The sequence below is a fragment of the Stomoxys calcitrans genome, chromosome 2 (assembly GCF_963082655.1).
Source record: "Stomoxys calcitrans chromosome 2, idStoCalc2.1, whole genome shotgun sequence".
NCBI lineage: Eukaryota > Metazoa > Arthropoda > Insecta > Diptera > Muscidae > Stomoxys > Stomoxys calcitrans.
In genome coordinates, this window is record NC_081553.1 from 100,065,914 (window position 1) to 100,089,339 (window position 23,426).

The 23,426-nt window shown below is 40.0% G+C and overlaps 1 protein-coding gene across 2 annotated transcripts in view; it reads right to left on the bottom strand.

Moving 5' to 3' along the window:
• Positions 1-362: 362 nt before the first annotated feature.
• Positions 363-23,426, bottom strand: part of LOC106093528 (uncharacterized) — a 66,738-nt gene continuing 43,674 nt past the window's right edge. Inside the window, exons 2-7 of one of the 2 annotated variants that reach the window (XM_013260594.2) lie at positions 18,786-18,915; positions 18,282-18,707; positions 8,223-10,126; positions 5,026-6,194; positions 4,856-4,957; positions 363-1,771 (exon numbers count right to left, since the gene is read on the bottom strand). In XM_013260594.2, coding sequence (XP_013116048.2) covers positions 1,467-1,771; positions 4,856-4,957; positions 5,026-6,194; positions 8,223-10,126; positions 18,282-18,452 — 3,651 coding nt within the window. In that variant the 5' untranslated portion in view covers positions 18,453-18,707; positions 18,786-18,915 and the 3' untranslated portion in view covers positions 363-1,466. Of the gene's footprint in view, positions 1,772-4,855; positions 4,958-5,025; positions 6,195-8,222; positions 10,127-18,281; positions 18,916-23,426 lie in introns of both variants that reach the window. The other variant, XM_013260601.2, reaches the window with a different exon arrangement.

Here is a 23,426-nt window from a genome sequence, read left to right on the forward strand (position 1 = left end):
AAAAGTCGAAAAGTCTTAAAGTCGACTTTTCGTCTCAACTTGGGATCCCTATAAGAGATCTGCGTCAGTAGAGGGCGATTAATAACTTCAGAAAAACGTTCTTCACAGATTTAATGACGACCTGACTATGTGAGAAGATATTTGTGCTTAAGACTTGGTTTAAGTTCTAAACAAATTAAATAAAAGAAATTAAATTTGTTTCCTAGGAATAAAGTATATTTTGTTGTTGTTGTTTTAAATTTTAATTAGATTTAATCCAATTAATACAATAAGCGGTGTCACACAAATTATAATCTAAACATTTTTTTTTGTTATTCTTTTTGTTTTAAGTTTACGAAAAATATAATATAAATCCCTTGTAAATAGTGTGGTTGATAAGTAGTATGTAGTACTATTTGATCAGTTACGATGCTAAAACTAATAAAATAATCATAAGAAAAAATATTACAATAAAATTTAATAAAAAAAACGGAAAAGTCTAATTAAATAGGGGAGCTTGATTGAATAGAAAAATATAAAAAACTATGCTCTTTTCTGGACAAAATTTAACCAATAATTCAAACCCCCATACGGGTTTTAGGTTTTGAAAAAAAGTAAACATCATTGGACAAGTTTTAAAAACTTTTCTGTGTGTATACTATTTTTTTTGTTAATTATGGAATTTTAAATATCCTACTATAAAGTTTTAATTTGTTTAGATAGCCTTTTGTTGTTGTTATTAAATACTAATTTCAAATATTTTCAAATGTTTTAGAAACTTAAAAGAATACTAGAAAATTTTCAAAATAAATAGAAAACATAAATAAAATTTATTTAATGAGCAAGCCTTATTTTGTTATCTTTTTTCTTCCAATGTAATGAATGAAAAACAAAGACATGTAATTTTGTGGATTTTTTTTATAAAATAATTAAATTTCATATATTTTCACGTTGATTTCTTTAAAATATTGTAAAGCAATAATTTTTTTTTTGTTATAATTTTTAGCATAAAAGTTCAGTTTTTCTGCTTATTTAAACTTTGTTTTATAGAATTTTTGTTATATTTACTTTTTCACACATGAAATTCCTATAAATAATAACTACAATAATTATATAATTACAAATAATAATAATAATAAAAAAAATTAAAAAAATAAGCGTTTTGAACAAAAAAATACATTATTTTTAGATAGTTTCTTTTTGAAATCTTTTGAAAGAAAAGAAGCGAATACACAAATTTTCACAATTTCATTTTGTGTGAACTTAGAAAAACTAGAAAATTTTAAGATGGCCCTAATATTGGCATCCTAAAGGTGAAAAAATACATTTAATTCGAATACAATTTAAAAATGTATTATGTATTATAAAAATTAGATTATGTTTCATAAAATTAAAATTTCTCTCAATCGGGCGCTGTCTCATCTCAAGCTTCGTACGTACCATTCTCATTCCCATTCTCATTTCTTATTACTTATGTTAACTCTTATTTACGTCTGCACTAATCCTCTTATATCCTTTGATACTGCAACGCCTGCTGCGGCATTCATGTTGACCACACTTGCGCTGGCTGCTGCTGCTGCAATGCCATTAAACAAAGTTCCTGCATTGTCTAGAATACCATTTGGAGCTCCCACTGTGGCAACATTACACATATCATTACTGTCCATTAGCATGTCATCACTGAAGTCTAGAAAATCGCCCAATTCGGAACCTATCGTTTGTTGCAACGTTTTCAAGTGTTTGTCGGCAAGTTCTATAGCGCGTTCAATTTCATCACTTTCATCTTGATGGACTGAAAAAAACGAAAAAAAAAAAATAAATAAAATTACTGTGATTATTATTAAGGAGCAAAAATAAAAGATTAAAGGGTTGCCACATTATCCTTTTTACAACTGATGAACATCTATTGTGAATGAAATCGAAAAGTTAGGTTAGATGATTGCGGTATTCTGAAATTAGACACATTCAGGCCGAGTGTCTCATTCTCCTTTCATCGTATCGATATCAGCCAGTTCCGGCCGGCCTCTCACTGAGATTCTCTACTCGATACCGCTGATTGTCCGCGAGCTCATTTGCAGCTACTCCGTATAGAGCATTCCACTATCCGCAACCTGTCGACACACCCTGTAACTCGCAGCTAAACTTCTCGTGATAACAATGAACGCCACATAGATCGGACCTCAAAGTTCCAGCCTGTGTGGTTCTCATAGTTATCCCGTTGTTTACGTTTTTCATATTTGCTTGCAATGTGCGTTTGTTCATATTTCAATTGAATTAATAAAATATACAAAATTGAAATATTTCAAGCCGTATTTGGAAAAGATGTGAAATAAAACGAAAAAATAATACGGGGATGTGCCAATATGCTGAATTTTGTAAGAGAAAAACATTTTTACTAACTTTTGTTAACATTCACAGTAGGCAGATTTTTACAATCTTAATGATGTTCATGGGGCCTTTCCACTTGTATGTTTTTGAATCCTGCTACTGGTTAAAGAAATTTGGTTTTCTGAATATATGCTTATTGCTTATCCTAACGATAGTCGCCATAAATACAGCTGTGTTTTGTTTACTGATTGCTGCATAATATATACTTATACAGTAACAATTAACAAAAACTAAGAACGTCCGCGGGGGGGAAAAGCAACCAGAAGAAATTTGCAACCTTTCATTAAGAAAACTGTCCAAATGTTTTTCACTTTCACACACTCTTTTACTAAAAAACGAACGACTTTACGTAAAAGTTTGAGCAAATTTTTGAGTACGTGAACACTCCATTTGTTGATTGCTGCGTAAAGCTGCCATATCTTCTTAATCCTTAAAAGTGTACGAGAAAAACAAACTTTTTAACAAGAGGTTTATCCCCACGATAAATAAATGTTCCGTTTAGCTAACTTAGAGAAGTGGCCTTGTTTTTATACTGCCTACTTAATCCAAAGTAGCATCTGTTTGCCAGTATTATTCTTTGCTTTGTTTCAAACCTTGTCATTCGTTTCGGTTACGGCGGCGTGTTAGGCAAAATTACTGACTATCTCAAAGTTGTAGTTCCCAACTTTTCCAATTTTCTTTATCTGATCAGTTGTACAAAGCGTTTTGGGAGTTGAAACTATCCATTTCGTCCTATCACCATTTTCCCTGACTCTCTTTCGATTCTTTCAAAGGCTGCAATTACTACTTCCGGTGACCGACCTATGATATCGATTTCGTCGGCATAGGCGAGTAGCATGTGTTCAATTGTGAGTAGTGAGACATATCTATTCACATCTGCATCTCGTATAATCTTCTCCAGTAGGTTATTAAAGAGATCACACGATAAGCTGTCTCCTTGTCTGAAACCTCGTTTGGTATTAAATCGTTCGGAGAGATTCTTTCCTATTATTACTGAAGAGCGTGTATCAACAAGTGTCATCCTGCAGTCTTAATAAATTTTGTAGGGATACCAAACTCAGACATGGCTGGAAACACCTTTGAACACATAGGGGTATCGAAAGCACCAGGATTTGGTGCAGTGTGAATATCTGGTCAATGGTAGATTTATCAGGTTTAAAGCCGTATTGATAGGGCCCAATTATATCATTGACTTTAGGTTTTAATCTTTCACACAGTACGTTCGAGAGTATCTTGTATGCGATGGGGAGGAGACTAATTCCTCCGTTATTGTTGTAACCACATTTTCATGTGGAGGTGGCGATCCTCGTCAATCTCCTGTAGGTGAGTAAGCTCGTTCTGGTCCAAAGGACTGATCGACGCGGGAACAGGTCGGCCATTGGCTATTTAAAGGCGCCAATAACACGCTTTGTCATATTGTGCATCGTAGGCACTCAGTATTTGTGCCAGAGCCGGTGCCATCTGATCTCTCACTGAGACTCTCCAATCGATACCGCTGATTGTGCGAGACTACCGTTGCAGCTACTCTGTATGGCGCATCCGAAACCTGTGGACGCGCCCGGTAGCTCGCAGCTAAGCTTCTCGTGACAGCAATGAACACCACACAGATCGGATCTCAATGTTACAGCTTGTGTGGTGCTCACAGCACCATAGAATGCGGAGGTTTTAATTATCGGGTATGCGTTCTTCTAGTCAGATAAGCTGATGAATACGCGTTATCAGCGTGTCACCTCCGGTCTTTATTTATTCAGCGGGTAACCCGTCGGCTCTTGCTGCCTTTTTGTTCTTCTGTACAATTAAATGGCAAATGTGTGCGGTGATATCATCGGCCCCCCTTTCTCTGGTCCTTTCCAGGCTTCAGTAGCAAGATGACTTTGCCCATCTTCCAAACATCGGTTACTATAAAAGTCTTCAAAGCCAGGTTGAGGACTTTGAAAGAGAGCATTTTTGTAAGAGATTCCGTCGGGGTCCAACGTCTTGGATGACTTGGCGCCAAGGATGACATTCGTAGCTTCGTCCACGTCTGTCCATGGAATCGGAGATTACGGAAACAACGAATGGCTCTCCTCCTAGCACTGTTACTCACGGGATATGCAATGAATGACCGTTGAACAAACTGGCGCATTTCTTCGGATAAGTCATAGTAACGTCGCCAAAAATGTTCGAGGTCTTATCTTCGCATTTACCGGGATTCGGAAATGACTAAACCGTTACTTAAGTTACACTTCTATCGAAGTGTTTCAGCCACAAATTTCTCTTTGTTCATTGACTACCCTGTTTATTTCCAGATTCAGCTCGCACCCAATGAAGTTCCAATCTTCAGAGATATAATTTAACCTTATACCTCAAAAGGAACCTCATATACATGCTGGAACAAAATTTTGTAGCGGATGGCGTTCTAACTTATCAACTACTCAAACTAGTGCTTTATTTTCCACAAAACACAGTATGTTATTGCATATATGTACCTATTATTTCCCATATTTACCTGTTGCGAATAATTCCTTAAATGCATCTTCCGGCAAAGAATTCAAAACATTAGCCAAATCATGTTCTTCCAATAAATGAGTATCTCCCAAAGGCATATCATCTAAAAGAAAAGAAAAAAAAAATCAAATAAATCCATGATTTTGTTCATAACTATTTCTTGAAACTAACCTCCATCGGGGCCACCTAACATTAGTTCTGGATCACTTAGGCCACCCAAACCAGTATCCACAGAACTAGCGGAACTATTCTCACATATGCTCAGCATATCCTGAGTGAGAAAATCATCTGCCGTTGGAAGGGACGTAGTGGAGCCCATGCCGGACGATGTAAAGTTCGAATTGGAATTTGTATTAACGAAATTAGCATCAGTGGATTCCATAGTAGGATATGAAGCCACTGTTGCTGCAGATGATGCTGTGGTTTTCTGTGGGGCAAATGTTAAATTGGAAATAAAATCTTTGAATTCCGTTGTCGGCGAAATGGTGGAGGAATGTTTGTTGTTTATATGGTGGCCAGCATTATCATGCCCAAAACTGAACAGGTGTTGCGGCAAAGAATTATTAGCCATAAATCCTGTGCTAAGGGGAGCCAAAGCGGGTGGTGGCAATGCTGTTTGACCAGCAGCAGTGGGAGAAGATCCATTGGTAGCCATGTTGGTATAGAACTGCGGCTGCTGTTGCTGTTGCGAGGTACTGGACGACATTGTTGAATGTTGTGAATTGCTGGCTATCGATTCCAATGATGTGGTACTGCCATTACGCTTAAGGCCGTTCGTTGACGTTAAGCGTGGCATGTGTTGAGTTGGAGCAGTCGTTGATGTTATCACTGTGGTGGCGCCGGTGACAGCAGCAGAATTAGACAACTGTTCATTTAATTTCTTAGGCCTTTTCAAGGGTCTACCAACTGGATTACCAGTTCCAGGCTTTCGCTTACGACCTTGCGTTGGCTGTTGATTAACCGCTACACTAATTGTCCGTTTATAGCCCATTGTCAAGGTTTTTTGTTTCTTTGTCGCCGCTACCGTCACTCCCTTTGCCGCAGCTTCAGTTATAAATATCGATGCTGCTGCGTTTGTGGATAGTTTACGGGGTTTTTGCTCATACACAAGCCGATTGTAGGCATCTCGTTTTCTGGCATGCTCCAAACACAATGGTAAATCGTGCGTTATATCGAATACTGGTACTCTACATTGTGTATTATCGGCAAATTTAGCTGTGCATGGTAGGAAAATTTCTTTGCCAGCACTCAAGACGATATGTTTTTGACAATGTGTGGCCATTTCCAATGAGTTGTCGTTGCAGCCATTGAAACTACAGCACTTCACATTAGCCGGCAGCCTGAAAGAAAAAAGATCACTAGATATTATGAGTACAAGTCTTCAGCAAAATACAAAAAGGGGTGAATAAAAGTTTGGCATTTCCGAATTGAGTAAACGTGAAGGTTTCAATAACTCAAATTGGATAGGCTGGGTTTTCAGGTAAGCTATATTCAAATATAAACCGATATGGCCCTGGAAGGAATCCAGGTGCGGAGAGTTTTCATCTATTACACAGTGGAAAACTCGTAGGGCCTGCTTAAATCAGACCTGACACCAGCGCTTTAAGGCCTTCTAATGGGTCCCTTCTAAAATGAAACTTTCGAGAGGACTAGCTTGCAGCTTCTAAAAGATTGACAAAGGAAGCCTCTCCCGTCTAGGCAAGTACTAACCTGGCAATGTCACTCAATGTTAAAAAGTATAAACATTGAATTAGGAGACCAGGCCTTGCGGATGGAAAACAAGGAATGATATCAGACCTCGAAGTCGCTGCCTTTTCTCACTGGGTATGCTGTGTATTCACCTCGCAAATGACACAAGAGTTGCCCGACCCTTTTCAACTCCTGCAGAAGTCCGCCTCTTCTTGTGTCTAGCGCGATGTCGGTGATCTGGCTTTGCCATAACTAGTGTAAACTCCTATCAGCATTTCGAAGTCATGCTTCCTCAGCCCCAGGATTAGTGACGCCCCCGGACCCCAGAGTAGTTCTGGCTTACAATTAGGGCAGATGCAATCGCCTCAACTCCTGCAGCGCAAGGATTGATGGTATGTCCCGATTGTAACCAGCGACCACGTCACCAATTTAACTGCCCAGCCATACCCACTCGACTCAGACCCAGATCCCTCTGGATGCACCCCATCTTAGTCACAGAGTTCCTGGATATGGGCACTCAACAAAATCAAGCAGACGAAAGATAGAACACAACAATCTGCTACAACAACAACAACCAAGATCGCTATCTCTGTGCATTGTTATATAAATCTATCTCCTGATTATTACTTCTGATTTTTGTTTGATATATAGGTGATGGGAAATTAACGCTAGTGCCTATACCATCGATATTTATCATCAGAAATATCGAATGTCTTGATTATCGATAGTTTGCCAGCTCTGCCCTTAGTGTATGCATGATGGCAGCTGCTTAGTTATAATGTGTTGTCCAATAGTAACTCCAGGTTATTTAAACCGAAGGATGCGAGACTTATTTACCTGTAGACCTTGAGCAGGGAGTGGCTTGCTTTTCCCACGTTTTGGGATGGAAGCCAACCTAACCTCTCGCCATCTATTCGCCACATAATACAGCAGAATACAGCTTTTTAAATCTCAAGGAGCCGAAATGGCTTACTCTTCTCTTCTCTTCTGTAGTATACTACTATTCAATTTCTCATAACCATTCCAGGGGATATTTCTCTCATATCAATGAGTGCAGTCCGATTATTGTTTAAGCTCTGTGATAAGGGACCTCCTTTTTATTGCCAAGTCCGAACGGAATGCTGCATAGCGACACCACTTGGTAGAGAAGTTTTAACATGGCAAGATACCTCACAAATGTAGCTAACATTAGTAAGGGGAAACCACCGCTGACAATTTTTCGAGAGCAATATTCCTTCCGGTCCAGTCGACTTTCGAGGTTGAATGAAAGCGATATCGATACCATCCGAGTACATCAGACCCGCAGGTCAGGTCTGATAACTCAGCAAAGTGCCCCTTCTTCTTTTAAGATATTTGGGGATAGTTTACGATGGTCGTTAGAATTAATTCTTGGCTCCTTCTTAGTATTTAAAAACATAAAATGAGACCAAGGCACAACTGTCATATCTTTTGAGAAAACCATATGTCAAACCCTTCCGTTTTAATGTCATGCTGCACATATCTAAAAGGAATCAAGTCATACTCCGAGTGTAAATGGAAATGGTCATACTCCGAGTGTATATGGAAATAGTCATACTCCGAGTGTATATGGAATATGGAAAACATTCCCCTATCTTCTTTGTAGAAACTCCTACTTCCAAGCGAAAGCTCTGTCTAACCTAAGAATATGATGCACTTACCCTTTCTCATTTTGTTTATAGTATTTCCTCAGCAAACGATCCACACACACCAAGCGTCTTCGCGCCGCATGAAACGGCAACTTCTGCAGAGATCTTGTGGACAACAATTGCATTGCTTGCCTACGCAATTGTTGTTTATACGAAGCAATGCGTTCCTCGCGCACAGCAGAACGATTCAATACTTTGTCAGCAGCAACAAGAGGTTGACGCCATTCATACGAATTAAACCAATAATTCTGTAGACAATATGGCAAATCGATGGGAGAGGCTAAATGTGAAAGATCAGCCGATAATTCCTCATCCTCGTGATTATGGGACAATCTCACAACGGCCACAGCCCCTTTGGAGGCATTACAACTAGTTGCCAGAGCCTCGTTAGCATAAAAGTATGGAAGTGAGAAGTGCGACGAAGACCCAGCAGTTTTGTTTGACATATATTTGCGGGTGCTTGCAGACGATGTTGTATTCGATTTGGAATTTTTGATTTTCGTCAAAGGCTTCTCTGGGTTATCCACCGGGGGTGTAGGAGGAGGTTCTGAATTTTCAATTTCATTTTGTTGATGGTCTCCATTTTGTTGCTCTCGTGCTGCAGGCAATTGCTTCGATTTACTTGGCTGTTGCTGCTGCGACTGCAACTGCTGCTGCCTGGAAGACGTGCTGATTACTTGAACATTGGTTATTCTCGAGGCGGGTGAGGTTGTGGTTGTTACTTTCCTATTAACATTCGATTTGGTTTGTGGCGGCGATGATGTTGCTAATGAAGGTGATATCGTTTTGTTGGCGGGTATGGTAGCTATGATTTTAGTATTTGTATGCTTTTGACTCTTGATTTCATTCAACTGCGGCGGCGACTGTGGCTGCTGTTGCTGCTGCTGTTGTTGTGGCATCAGTGCCATACGAAATATAACATTTACAGGAATTTCATTGAGTTCTTCACTTTCGGAATGTATGCAAGACTTCATCGTCTTGTCACCATCCACCACTATATGATCGACGCTAGTTTTCCCATGATGAACTTTACCACCAGCGCCAACTCCTTTCAAATCTTCACAAAATTGTGGCGGAGGTGGTATGGCCATTGGTTGTACAGACTTTTTGGGTTTCTTCAGACACTCAACCTTCTGCAAATGTTGAGCCAATGTTGTGTTGTGAAATTTTGATGGTGGCAAACACGATGTTAAGGAATTCGTCGTCATCGTTGTTGTCATCATCATCGTTGTCGATGAAGCAGGAGGTGAAATAGCAGGAGACGGAGGTGCATGCACCACTATGGGTGCTACCTTAGCCATTGCCGTCGGGGTGGTGGACGTCGTGGGCATAGACAGAGTAGTGCTGCCTAGGTTTTGACCAACAGAATTTCCGGCCGTCGCCGCTGATGCTGAGCACAATGTCGGCGGCGATGACGGTAATGGAGAGTTCTGTGGTGATATTGATGTTGGAGCGGGAGTGTGATTGACCGGCTGTGGCGCTTCTATCAATAATGGTGTCTGCCATAATGATGGTGTTGGTGTGTAAAGCGGCGGAGGCGATATTGATTTAAGTTCTCCTTCCAAGCTTGCACAGGAGGAGGTTATCACATGCTGGTGTTGTTGTTGCTGCTGCTGTTGCAATTGTGGCCTTACCACACAGACGTTTGCTACTTTCTTGTTCTGAGTTGCTGCCGCATTTGCTGCCAGAGATTGCGCTGTAACATGTTTGAGAGTAGTAGTAGATGTTGCTGGCGTTGATGATGCTGTTTCCAAAGACGCCTGCGTCTTTATTGTAGCTAACTTGCCATTAGTTTGTGGAGTTGTGGTAGTTGTTATTTTCTGCTGCTGTTGTACCTGAGGCTGTACAATGTTGGCATAGCTAATAGTCGCCGATGTTGTTCCACCGATTAGCTCATTTAACCGGGGGCGAGACTTCTACAATGAGACATGAGAAACCATATAAATCATACATTTCCAATACACAGTCTGGTGTTATAAAATAAATTAATTTTGGAAAACTCAAAATTGATTTCCTAGACAAATAAGACTTTTGTTTAATTGCCGACTGGCTAGTACCACCACAATGTTTGGGAAAATTGAGATTAGCCCTTTACTTGTTGGTTGTGAAGTCTTTTTAACGGACAACCTTACCTCACTACATTATAAATTACGACTCACAAAATGGCCATAACAGGCTTGATGTTTACAAGATGGAGACTCATTACCCTAAAAAGTTGAGAGAAAAAAAAGAATACAAAAGAAAATGTGAAATGTGTATGGCAGAGAAAATTTTAGCTATGCCAAAATTAAAACAAAAGGAAAATCTAAACAAGAATTATTTTGTGTTTGAATGCCTTCGAAAAAACAAACACGAATACAAGTACTTCTCCTTTTTAGGGAGCACGTACAAAAGAGATACATAATTTAAGAAGTGTTCCCCAAAAAGAGATGCTATTTCCGGATATCTTTGTTTCTTTTTCCAGCGTCTTCGCTATCCTTTGACGGCAAAATTTCGACGAGACAGAATTAAACTTGATGTCCCAGACCAGTATTGTCTACGATAGCTTGAGTAGTTAAACAAAATCATAAATCGATCATAGACAGGTCTTGGGGCACCGACAACGAACCCCTGTTGAGTTCTTATAAAGCGAAGTTAGCGAGATAAGCAGTAAAAAGGCAAACTGTCCAGAACACAGAGCATACATACAGCATGCCTTTACATGTCCTCTGAGGGCATGTTGTTGTAGCCACATTGCATGTGGAGGTAGCAATCCTCGTCAAGCTCCTGTAGGTGAGTAAGCTCGTTCCGGTACCAAGGACCAATCGTCGCGGAAACAGGTTGGCCATTGGTTATTTAAAGGCGCCAATAACTCGCCTTGTCATATCGGGCATCATAGGCACTCAGTATTTGTGCAAGACCCGGTGCCGGCCGACCTCACACTGAGACTCTCCGCTCGATACCGCTGATCGTCCGTGGCTGCCGTTGCAGTTTCTCCGTATAGAGCATTCCACTAACCGCAACCTGAGGACGCGCCCGGTAACTCGCAGCTATGCTGTCGTGACAGCAATGAGCATCACACAGATGTTCCAGCCTGTGTGGTGCTCACAGCTGTGCCGCGCCGGGCCTCTGAGGACATCTTCATAGGAAGTAGATACGATGTCATAGGATTATCCCTTTGTACACTGAGGCGGCAGCCCTTGCCGATGCAAGACTCCATCGATCCAATCCGATAGGTACAACCGGCTTTCATGACATGTTGTTATTGGAGCAGTGTGTTGTATTTTATCTTTCGTCTGCTTGGTTCTGTTGAATATACAGATCCAGGAACTCTGCGACTAAGGTCGGGTGCCTCCAGAGGATTCTGGGTCTGAGGCAATTAGGTCTGACTGAGCAATTAAACAGGTTGTTGTGTTCTATCTTTGGTCTGCTTGATTCTGTTGAGTGTCAAGACCCAGGAACTCTGCGACTAAGATGGGGTGCGTCCACAGGGATCTGGGTCTGGCTGACCAGTTAAACAGGTGAAGTGTATCGTGAGGTCCTAGGTTACAATCGGGACATACATCTTGCACTTCGGCATCAATCCTTGCTCTGTAGGAGTTGAGGAGGCTGCATCTGCCGGAACTACTCTGGTTTGCCGGGATGCAATTTCTTCAGGTGCAATGGGAGGCCGACTACATTCACTCGGTAGCTATTTACCGCGTCTGCATGAATGTTGTCTAGACCTGCTTGATCTAGAGGTTCTCTCTTGTAGTGCTGAACCTCACGCTCTAGTTCATGTAGATTTACTTTAAGGCTTCTGGGCGGTGGATATCTATCCACAAGATGATGATTTGGATGGTCTCTGCGATAACAGCCCAAAAGGTATTGCTTAGACACCATATATTGGGTTGTCCAAAAAGTAATTGCGGATTTTTAAAAGAAAGTAAGCATTTTTAATAAAACTTAGAATGAACTTTAATCAAATATACTTTTTTTCTAAAGCAAGCTAAAAATAACAGCTGATAACTGACAGAAGAAAGAATGTAATTACAGAGTCACAAGCCGTTGAAAAAATTTGTCAACGCCGACTATATGAAAAATCCGCAATTACTTTTTAGGCAACCCAATAGTTATGTCTTCGCACTGGTAGGATCTTTGTCTCCTGATGGAGATGGTCCACATGAGAACTGAGGAGACAGCCCGCCGCAGTTCGGAGGGCAGATCGGAATATTATTCCACTATGTGTCACAAAGCTGACGAGACCACCCTGGCGCTATATACATACCACAGATCGGCCAATTGCTTTCTTCGTAGTCAAACAGGTGAAGTGTGATTGGGTGTGTAAACAGGTGAAGTGTGTCTGTGGTCCCATGTCACAATCAAGACACACATCCTGCACATTGGGATCAATCTTTGCTCTGTAGGAGTTGAGGTGGCTGCATCCGCCGGATCGTAATTGAGCCAGCACCACTCTGGTTTGCCGGGGGAGGTCAATTTCTTCAGGTGCTATTTTCCGCTTCTGCTATTTTCCGTGTCTGCATGACGCGTCGCTTGTAAAGTAAGTAATTCCATTAGGTAATCAGCCCTGTAAACTTCTCAACTAAGTGTTGTCGTTCTGCAGCAAGCCGTTCGGACTCGGCAATAAAAAGGAGGTCCCTTATCATTAAGCTCAAAACTTGTATCGGACAGCACCTTTTGATATGGTAACCCCGCTGTTCCCTAATGGAATGTTAATAGGACAAAAAGTCCAAAGCCAAAAAAAGAGGGATTTAGATGAGAGATAAGCACGAGAGTTGTGGTGTCACGCTTGGCCGTGATGTAATTAAATTTCTTCATGCTTGAGCGCGAGTGAGTAAAATCATGCTCATGAGCAGCGTTGTTGTTTTGGACTTTTTCTACCAAATTTGGCAGGATTTACTTTCAAATTGAAGATATTGGGCTGAAATTTGGTCCAGAACCATATTTTTTTCCATACACAGAATAAGATCGATATTGGGCATAATCAGACTTAATTTGGATATAGCTGCCATATAGACCGAACTGTCAATTTAGGGGCTTAAGCCCATAACAGCCGCATTTATTATCCGATTTCGCTGTAAATGCTGGTACTACGTCCGCTTTTCGCGATATTTTTCGCGGATTACTTTTTATAGATAATAGACTTTAAGCAAAAAAACATGATTTCATTCAGTAGGACATTCCCTTATTACTTATGGTAAAATTTTAATAAAAGCGTTATTGTGTCATTGATATTTGTATAGTGTTTGAAAAAAGTAATCGCGAAAACATGGGTTTGCAACGAAAAACGCCTTAATTTGCAACAATGAGTTGCAATAGGACCTCCCAATATTCTGACCGAATATGGTCAATATGGGACTATATTTATGGGTTTCTCTCATTATGGCTCTCTTTATGGGTTAACATTGCACGGAAAATTTAATGAGTTTTTGTCTCTTCGACTTTAAGTTAACTTTATCGTCACAGACATTGAGTATGTTAGCCGCGAAAGCCGGGCATTGCACAGTGGTCTCGCCCATACGACAAAAAAAAATAAAACCAATGTCTGCAATCAATGCTTTTTATACCCTACACCACTACTGTGGTAAGGGTATTATAACTAAGTGCATTTGTTTGTAACACCCAGAAGTAAGAGAGATAGACCCATTGATAAATATACCGATCGACTCAGAATCACTTTCTGATTTGATTTAGCAATGCCCGTCTGTCTGTCCGTCTGTTCACGAACAAACTACAGATCGCAGTTTTCATCTGATCGTCTTCAAATTTGGTACAGGTATGTTTTTCGGACTTAAGACAAAGCCTATTGAATTTGGAAAAATTGATTCAGATTTAGATATAGCTCCCATATATATGTTCGTCCGATTTGTAGTTATTGTGCAATAAATTGGTCAATTGTCAACCGATTCTCTCGAAATTTGGAAGGAAGAACTTTTCTTATGACTCTCAAAATTGCTGGTTAATTTCTTAGAAATCGGTTCAGATTTAGATATAGCTTTCATATATATATATCGCCCGATTTTCACTCCTAGAGCAACTGCAAGCTCTTTTACTGACCAATCTTCACAAAAGTTTGTACAACACTTTCTGCGACGACTTCCACAATATCTGTGAAGCTTGCTTGAAATCGGTTCAGATTTAGATATAGCTCTCTTATATATGTTCGTCCGATTTGGGAAATATTGCAATAAAGTGCTCATTTGTTAACCGATTCAAATTTGGCAGGAAAGATTTTCTCATGACTTTCGACATTACTGGTGAATTTCATAGAGATCGGTCTAGATTTAGATATAGCTGCCACATATATTTGCCCCCGATTTTCACTGCACTGAGCAACTGCAAGCTCATTTACTGACCAATCTTCACAAAAGTTTGTACAACTCTTTCTGCGACGACTTCCACAATATCTGTGAAGCTTGCTTGAAATCGGTTCAGATTTAGATATAGCTCTCTTATATATGTTCGTCCGATTTGGGAAATATTGCAATAAAGTGCTCATTTGTTAACCGATTCAAATTTGGCAGGAAAGATTTTCTCATGACTTTCGACATTACTGGTGAATTTCATAGAGATCGGTCTAGATTTAGATATAGCTGCCACATATATTTGCCCCCGATTTTCACTTCTATGGTGAATGCAAGCGCATTTATTGACCAATCTTCCCAAAATTTTGTACAGCGCTTTCCTTTACGACTATCACAATATCTAAGTTTGATCGAAATCGGTTCAGATTTAGATATAGCTGTCATATATTTATTTCGTCCGATTTTCACTGGTCACTGCAAGCGCATTTTTGGGCAAAATTGTGCACACCTCTTTCCTCGATGCCTACCGCGATATCTAAGAAGTTTGGTCAAAATCGGTTCAGATTTAGGTTTAGCTCCCATAAATATGTTCGTCAGATTTTCGATAATTTGCAATAATGTTGTCATTTGTCAACCGTATAAACATATTTGCTCGAAATATGATACGGATTGTTTAATAAACCATCTGAAAACATCCGTCGAGGTCCATCAAAATTGGTTTAGAATTAAGTATAGCTCCCGATTTGTACTTGCCTTGTCAGGAGCCATGGACAACCCGGAACAAAGTTTCTGGACTGAACCATATAAACTATCAATTATTCTATGCTAACAATGGTACTCGGCCGAGGACATGCGTTATTTGTCATAAAAATTTTTATTATATATTTCCCCCAGAGTTGTCAACGTCGGATGCAACAGTGGTGAGACAGGGAGACGGTGGAGCATACCTGGCATCACTTCATCTGCTTTTCGACTCTCCGACACCGTCACCCACGTCGGAGCTGCAACGGCTGGTGAGGAAAGCAAAACAGACAGAACACGAGGTACTAATGGGTACAATACGAACTCTCACCACATTTCGAGGGGTAGAACCAACACTAATAAATGGGGCCAAACACTGGCAGAGTAACTACCTAATAACACCGCTACCTTTTTTAATAGAATTAGGGAGGAGGTATTAGATGTGATGATGTGTTCGGAAAATTTAATCGATGAGGTTCAGGATTGGACGGTATTATGGAACACTCTTTTTCTCACCATCGCTACATAAGGTTTAGAATAGCACGGACAGCGTGGAATCCGATAAGCTTCCGGAATAAGTTGAAAACCAACTGTACAAAATTCGGAATGCTACTCAGAAGAAGACATAGGCAAGACAATTTAGATTTTCTAAGCATAGAAGACATTGACGAAAATGTCAACAGGATTACGACTGCACTGGTGGGGTCCTTCGAAGATAGCTGGCCTCTTCGGCAAAGGAAATCAACCCAAGAAAAACCCTGGATAACCAGGGAGATTCGCAATATTGGGAAAGAGGTCCGCAGACTATTTAAAAGACGTAAAAAAGCGGAAGTTTATTGGGATATGTATTACACACGGCTCAAGGAATACAATAAGATTACCAGAGTGGTAAAACATACCTCCTGGAAGCTTTTCTTCGAACAAGTCGATAGCGTTAATGACACCGCCAAGATAAAAAAAATTCTCTCAAAACCCCATATCCAAAATGAAACTTTAGTAGACGACATGGGAGTGGGAGGTGAGACAACGTAGAACATGTTAAGTCTCAACATGTCCTCCGTGGAATACTAAAGAACATGTTAAGTCTCAACATGTCCTCCGTTGTCTCTGGTAAGATGGAAACCCATTTTCAACAGGATACGACGGGACTCACGGAGACACCGGAATTTTGATTTTTAATTACTGAATTTATGGTGAAGGAATCCTTGAGGAACTTCAAACCATTTAAGTCAACCGGACCTGATGGAATATTTCCGGTGTTACTACAGAAAGAGGCAGATTATATGGCGCCTCATCTGCCAACTATTTTCACAGCGTACCAAGGACTTGCATATGCTCCAAAAGCCTGGCAGGCGACAAGGGTGGTATTTATACCCAAGCCCGACAAGGTAAGTTATGCGACAACAAAGGCCTACAGCCCTATAAGCCTTACGCCCTTGCTACTTAAAGCCATGGAACGTTTTTGGGCACCTTGTTAAAAAGTAGGACATCCAGTGAACTGTTCAAATACAAACAGCATGCCCAGTTCAAGTGAACGTCGGTGGAGACTGCCCTGCACGAGGTTGTGCATAAAATAGAAGAATCCTTCGAAGCCAAAACGTACACCCTTGCGGTATGCATTGACATCGAGGGGCTTTTAACATTGTGCGGACCGACACACTCATCAGGGATTGGATGAGTGTATCGGTGTGTGACCAGTACCGGGTGGATCCAGTCCGTAGAGACTGGATAAACCATATGCTAAGGAACAGGTGGATAAATTATGTGTTCCATGACATAAATATAAGGGAGAAAGTGGCACAAGGAACGATACAGGGGGGCATTTTATACTATGGGTGACCACCATAATTGACCTATTACGGATGCTGACTGAGGAATGATTTGAACCCGTCTGCTACGCAGACGATGTAATAATACTTCTTAGCAGAAGGGCCGAAAGGGTCTTGCATATGGCATATAACTGGGCTAGACCCAGAGGTCTCAATGTTAACTCAGAGAACATTGTAATATGCCTGTTCACGAGGAAGACGAAGGTGGGCCATTTAACGCACCACGTTTCCTCAATAACACGATTTTGATATCTGACAAGGTCAAATAATCAGGTGTGATCTTGGACAGGACAGGACATTTCCTATGTCAATGCCCAGCAAGAGAACTATCTAGAATACAACCAGAAAATAACTTTCTAAAGAATTTTAGATATCCATGGACTTCGATACCCAATGAAGTAAAAATTGAGAATATATGCCAAAAGTCGCATGTATTCTGCATTAGTAAAAGAAGAAACTACAATTGTGGTTTATTGTTCCGCTATGGAAATTACGATGCACAGATTTTTCTTATTGACGTAGGTCGTTGGGAATTGCAAATGGACCCTATGGGTTCCAATTTGGATATAACTTCCATACAACTTCCAAGAGTGGGCGACGCGACTGCAATCGCAAATTGAACCTACTATCCGCAAGCTGTGGCTGTGGACACTACCCCGGTATCTCCCAGCTGACACACAGCAGATGTTCCACGGTCTCTTCTACCTCGACGTCCACACAGCTTCGGCAAAAGACTTACTGACAACTTTCAGTCTGTTGGCGTGTTTTCCGATCAGACCTGTCATGACGGACAGTGACTGAGACGTCTGTATTTGCCAGTGACAACAAAGCGGTAGACCTCTTCAAGTCTAGATTAGTTCACATACTTTGGATAATAAATATCAAATAAATGTCTAGTGCGGCCTACCTATGTGCTCGTTAACCGAACATCGATTTTCAAGATTACGTGTGCTATGCTCCCTGGGCAATATGGTACACAGGCGAAATCTACTAAATAATAGGCTATAAGTATGCCAAGGGGGGTGTTGATCAGCATTTTGTATAAAAAAAGACATTTTCGCATTGGCTTTTTCTGGAGGAGGTTAGGTAAAGAATAAGCAAAAATAATGTCTAGCTTAGAATTTCATTGGAATATCTAACTTGGAATATCATATAACGTACTATAAGTACACAAAGTCTACCCCTAGTCCCCCTTTCAAAGACAATCTTTTCATTACCTGTGCATTAAATAAAACGGGTGGCGTATTTGGCACTGATTCTGTGAACACATATGGATCTTCTGCTGCTACAATTCTGGTTATACCGTTAGTAACGTTGAGATTGTTGCTGACGTTGAGGGCGGTAGAGTTGTTCGCTGCTATGAATCTGGATGCTTGCTGACATGACATGTCCCGTATACGTCGGTCGTATGGAAATAATATATGCGTCTTGCTAGCTACTACAGAGGGGCTACAACACCTCGTATTCAGTCAGTTGCTATGGTTTGGCTTTCTCAAGTCTTTGTGGTATGGATGGATTTGTAGGTTGCTTCTAGTCTATTGAGATGCGGCTTTGTGTGTGTTGTTGTTGTTGTCGTCTCCCCTTTCACTTATTTCACGCAACAGAAATTCCAATTGTTGTTTCTCGGCGACACACACCACCACCTACAACACACAACACAACAATGGCATCAAAACTATTCCCCACACGAAACTGTGAAATTTATGAAGATTTTAGCTTACAAATAGTTGCGTTTAAATGTTAATTATTTCCGTAATGAATATTTAAATGTTCTTTCGTTCTCCTTCTCTCTCTCACACACTCTCTTTTTCGAGGGGCGCTTTTAAGTATCGCTGGCTATGAAAAATAAACCTGCAATGAAAAATAGAACAAAGAAATACAAAATTACATTAAATGTTTCATGGAAAAATAGTATACGGATTTACAGTTTTTATACATAAGACCATACAAAATCTGCAATACTATACAAAAATTGCAATAGAGCACACAAAAGAGTTAGTCAACCAACGGCTGTGTTGTGAGTAAAGATTGTCAACGATGAGTGTTGCCAACTTGACATTTCATAACATTTTTGATATTTGGATTGCACATTTGCCAAGAACATTCTATTGGGTTGCCCAAAAAGTAATTGCGGATTTTTCATATAGTCGGCGTTGACAAATTTTTTCACAGCTTGTGACTCTGTAATTGCATTCTTTCTTCTGTCAGTTATCAGCAGTTACTTTTAGCTTGCTTTAGAAAAAAAGTGTAAATAAAGTATATTTGATTAAAGTTCATTCTAAGTTTTATTAAAAATGCATTTACTTTCTTTTAAAAAATTCGCAATTACTTTTTGGGCAACCCAATATTAATGGACGTGGGGATTTAGGTTGTCTAATTCCTCTGCTGTTTTCATAAAAAAATTCCAAAATAATTAACTGCATGAAATTTCGCCGCAAATCTTATTTTTTAATGCCCATATTCACAAAACTTAATGCCGCTTTAAAGTAGATTTATTGGAAATATTTCCTTTAAAGAACTGTCAAATAAACATATTTTAAAGCTGCATTACGTTTTGTAAATATCAATGCAATTTTTCCCATGATCATTCCATTAAGGAAAAGGGGCCAACTTCTTATATATCAAAAAGTTCTGTCCGATTCAAGTTTAATCTCAATGTAAATATCGGCGTTAGAAAATTTCGTTAGAAGTTGGGGTGACTCTCCTATACACTTGCTACAAATTTGAACTTTTGAGTCGATTAATGTGCAACTTTATCTTTTGGCGTGGGCCGGTCGTACATGGTCCGTGAGATGATTGCTTTATTTCCAAATTTTTATTTGAGTCTAATATTTTACTGTTAAGATATGATGCTAAAATTAATTTACCTTAGTAGGGTTAAGCTCCTATAGGAATCGAAACGACGAGCCCCGCACTAGTAAGCCAAGAACGCTACTAGGGATCCCTTTTAATATCTAAAATACTGTCGAAATTTTTAATTTCTCGTAGGTACTTTGGTCAAAATTTTAAAGATTCCAATGAAACTGGTTTGTATAGAAAATTTAGGCAAACTTTAACGGCCTTATTCACAAAACCTAATGAAGCCTTAAAATAGATTTGTATGACAGTTCTATAAAGAAAATCTGTCAAATTAATCTACTAATGGTACTATTTTTGATTTTCGCTAAATTTGTTAGTGATTACTTTTTTAGACAAATGGTTTTGAAGCAAAAAAAACTTCCTGATTTTATTCAGTGGGACACTCCCCCATAATTTATGAGATAATATTAATAAAAGTATTATGTTATAATTGAGATTTTCGTAATGTTCTAATAAAGTAATCGCGAAAAATATGTGTTTTCAACTGTAAAAAACTGACATAGTACCAGCCATACGAAAGTAAATGTTTGCCACTGTTTAACGGTGACATTTGACAGTTTTCTTTGGCAACTCTGTTGACAATAGTCATTTCATCCGACATCAATTTGTGTGGACGACGACGAAACGGTTGTTTGGCTGTGAACGCTTTTCGGTTTGCATTTCTTCACATGGTATGAAGCATGACGAGCGGATGACTAGGGAGTAAACATAGCGGTGGGGAAAGGTTTTGGCAAGGCTAGGTAAGACAAATATACAAAGTCGGTTATTCAATTATACCACTATAAAGTATTGTAGCTTAGCTTTGCTTTTTGCTTGCTTCAAGACATGTTTGTGTGTGCGTATGCGAAGATACAACAATCCGAAACCGCCTACAACAATTTTGTGTGTGTGTGTTTTGTTTTATTATTGGATTCGAGGTTTTCGTTTTGTTGTTGCTTTTTATTGAATGAATTTTAGGAGCAGAGTTTCATCTTTGCGATTTGTTTTAAATGTTTATACCTATCTCGTTTCAGTTGTCGAGTGTAAAGATTGCTCCATTATGATTCAAGACCAAAAAAAAAAAAATAATACAGAAGCAACAAGCAAATAAAAATATGAAAGCATAAAGCGAAGCTTATTAAGTGGGTATGAAAAAATGTAAAAGGCTGATGTCTTTTTTTCAACACGACATCGGTTGTTTGGGTGGGCAAGCAAACAGCAGCTTTATAGGTGATTTAAACATTACCCACCACGCTTTTTTTAACTTTCATTAAAAAGCCTACATTAGTTAATTGTATGTATATATGTAGGTATAATAAAAAAAAAAACAAGCTTGACAATTAACAAACCCATTTTGGCTTAACAAGTATAACATAATTTGGGTGCCGACCTAAAATAATGTGAAGAATAACTATTTCGTTTCAGTTAGCATGGCATTACAAAACAAAAACAAGTTTGTTCATGTAGAATTCCATGGCAGCCAGTAGTTTGTAGCGGATTGATCCGATGCAGTCCTTCATCGGCAAGGGCTGCCGCCTTAATGTACAACGCACTACTACACCAACAACAACATTTGTTTTGTTTGATTTTGTTTTTTTAATTAGTCATAGGTACAACTAAGAAAATAAAAGAGAAGATATAAGTGCTCCCAAGTACGACATGTACCAGTAGTCGGCACTTTTATTTTTTAAACTCAAATAACTAAGCATATGAAAAACTTTTGATTAAAAACATGGTCGACAAACGTCAATACAATCCTCGGCTCTCCTTATGAACAAAAATATTTGAGATGAGATTACAGCAGAAATTAGCTTTTAGTAAGAGGGTGTCCATCAACAAGGACCAGCGGGGATACTTCTCCCATATCAATAAGTGCTGTCCCATACAAGTTTTACGCTTAATGATAATGCACCTCCTTTTTATTACCCAGTCCGAACGGCTTGCTGCAGAGCGACATGATTACCGACTGGTTATCTAATGGATTTACTTTACAAACGGCATATCAACAAGGTCTAGACAACATGCATGCAGGCACGGTAGCAGAAGCGGAGAATAGCACCTTAAGAAATTGACCTCCCCCGGCAAACCAGAGTGGCTCAATTACGATCCGGCAGATGCAGCCGACACAACTCCTGTAAAGCAAAGATTGATGCCAATGTGCAGGATGTGTCTTGATTGTGACATGAGATCTCAGACACATTTCACCTGTTTAACTGCCCAGCCAGACCTACTTGCCTCCGAATTCAACAGAACCAAGCAGACGAAAGATAAAACACAACACACTGCTACAATAACAACATGCCATGGCAGCCGGTTGTAGCTACCAGATTGGCCCAATGGAGTCTTTCGTCAGCAAGGGGTGTCGCCACAGTGTACAACACACTTCTACAACAACAATAAGAACAACCTTACTAGTGTCGCTAGCACTAGAACGATCATCCTATGACATCGTATCTACTTCATATGTAGATGTCCTTCGAGGCCCGGCACGGGATAGCTGTGAGCCCAACATAGGCTGGAAAATTGAAGTCCGATCTGTGTGGTGCTCATTGCTGTCACAAGAAGCTTAGCTGCGAGCTACCGGACGCTTCCACAGGTTGCAGATAGTGGAATGTTCCATATGGAGTAGCTGCAACGGAAATCGCGTACAATCAGCGGTATCGAGCGGAGAGTCTCAGTGGGAGGCCGGACGTCACCGGCGCTTGCACAAATACTTAGTGCCTATGATGCTCGATATGACAAAGTGAGTTATTGACGCCTTTAAATAACCAATGTCCGCCATGTTCCCGCGGCGATCGGTCTTTGCACCGCAACGAGCTTGCTCATCTATAAGAGCTTGACGAGAATCGCCACCTCTACTTACGAATGTGGCTACAACAACAACGATTAGAAATCTGAATTTTTCTTTTGTTTCATTCTTGAGAGTCACCTAAGAGAGGAGAAACAGAAATTGGGGGGAACATAAAAACTGTAGGAAAAGACAAGAAAGCTACAAAAAAAGAAGCTTAAAAGAACTCTAAACAGTGTTTGTAAAAGCAAAAAAAAAAAATACAAAATCAATGGAAAACAAGCTAAATCATAATGGGATTTGAACCCATCTGCTACGCAGACGATGTTATAATACTTCTAAGGGGTGAGGAACCGAACGAGCTAAGCAGAAGGGCCGAAATGGCCTTGCATATGGCATAGGACTGGGCTAGACCCAGAGGTCTCAATGTTAACCCGGAGAAGACTGAAATATGCCTGTTCACGAGGAAGACGAAGGTGGGCCAATTTAACGCACCACGTTTCCTCAATAAGACGATTTCGATATCTGACTGAATTGGAAGTGTCACATTCGGTAGCGTACTGAGAAGGCTCACATATGTTGGGCACTATGTAGACGGGCCGTAGGCTCGAAATGGAGCCTGAATCCGAGGATAGTCCACTGGCTCTACAGGAGTGTGTTTACTTAATTACGCCACAGTAGTCTGGTGGACTGCTATGGAGAAAAACTCCAACTAAGGACCATACAACAGGTTTAG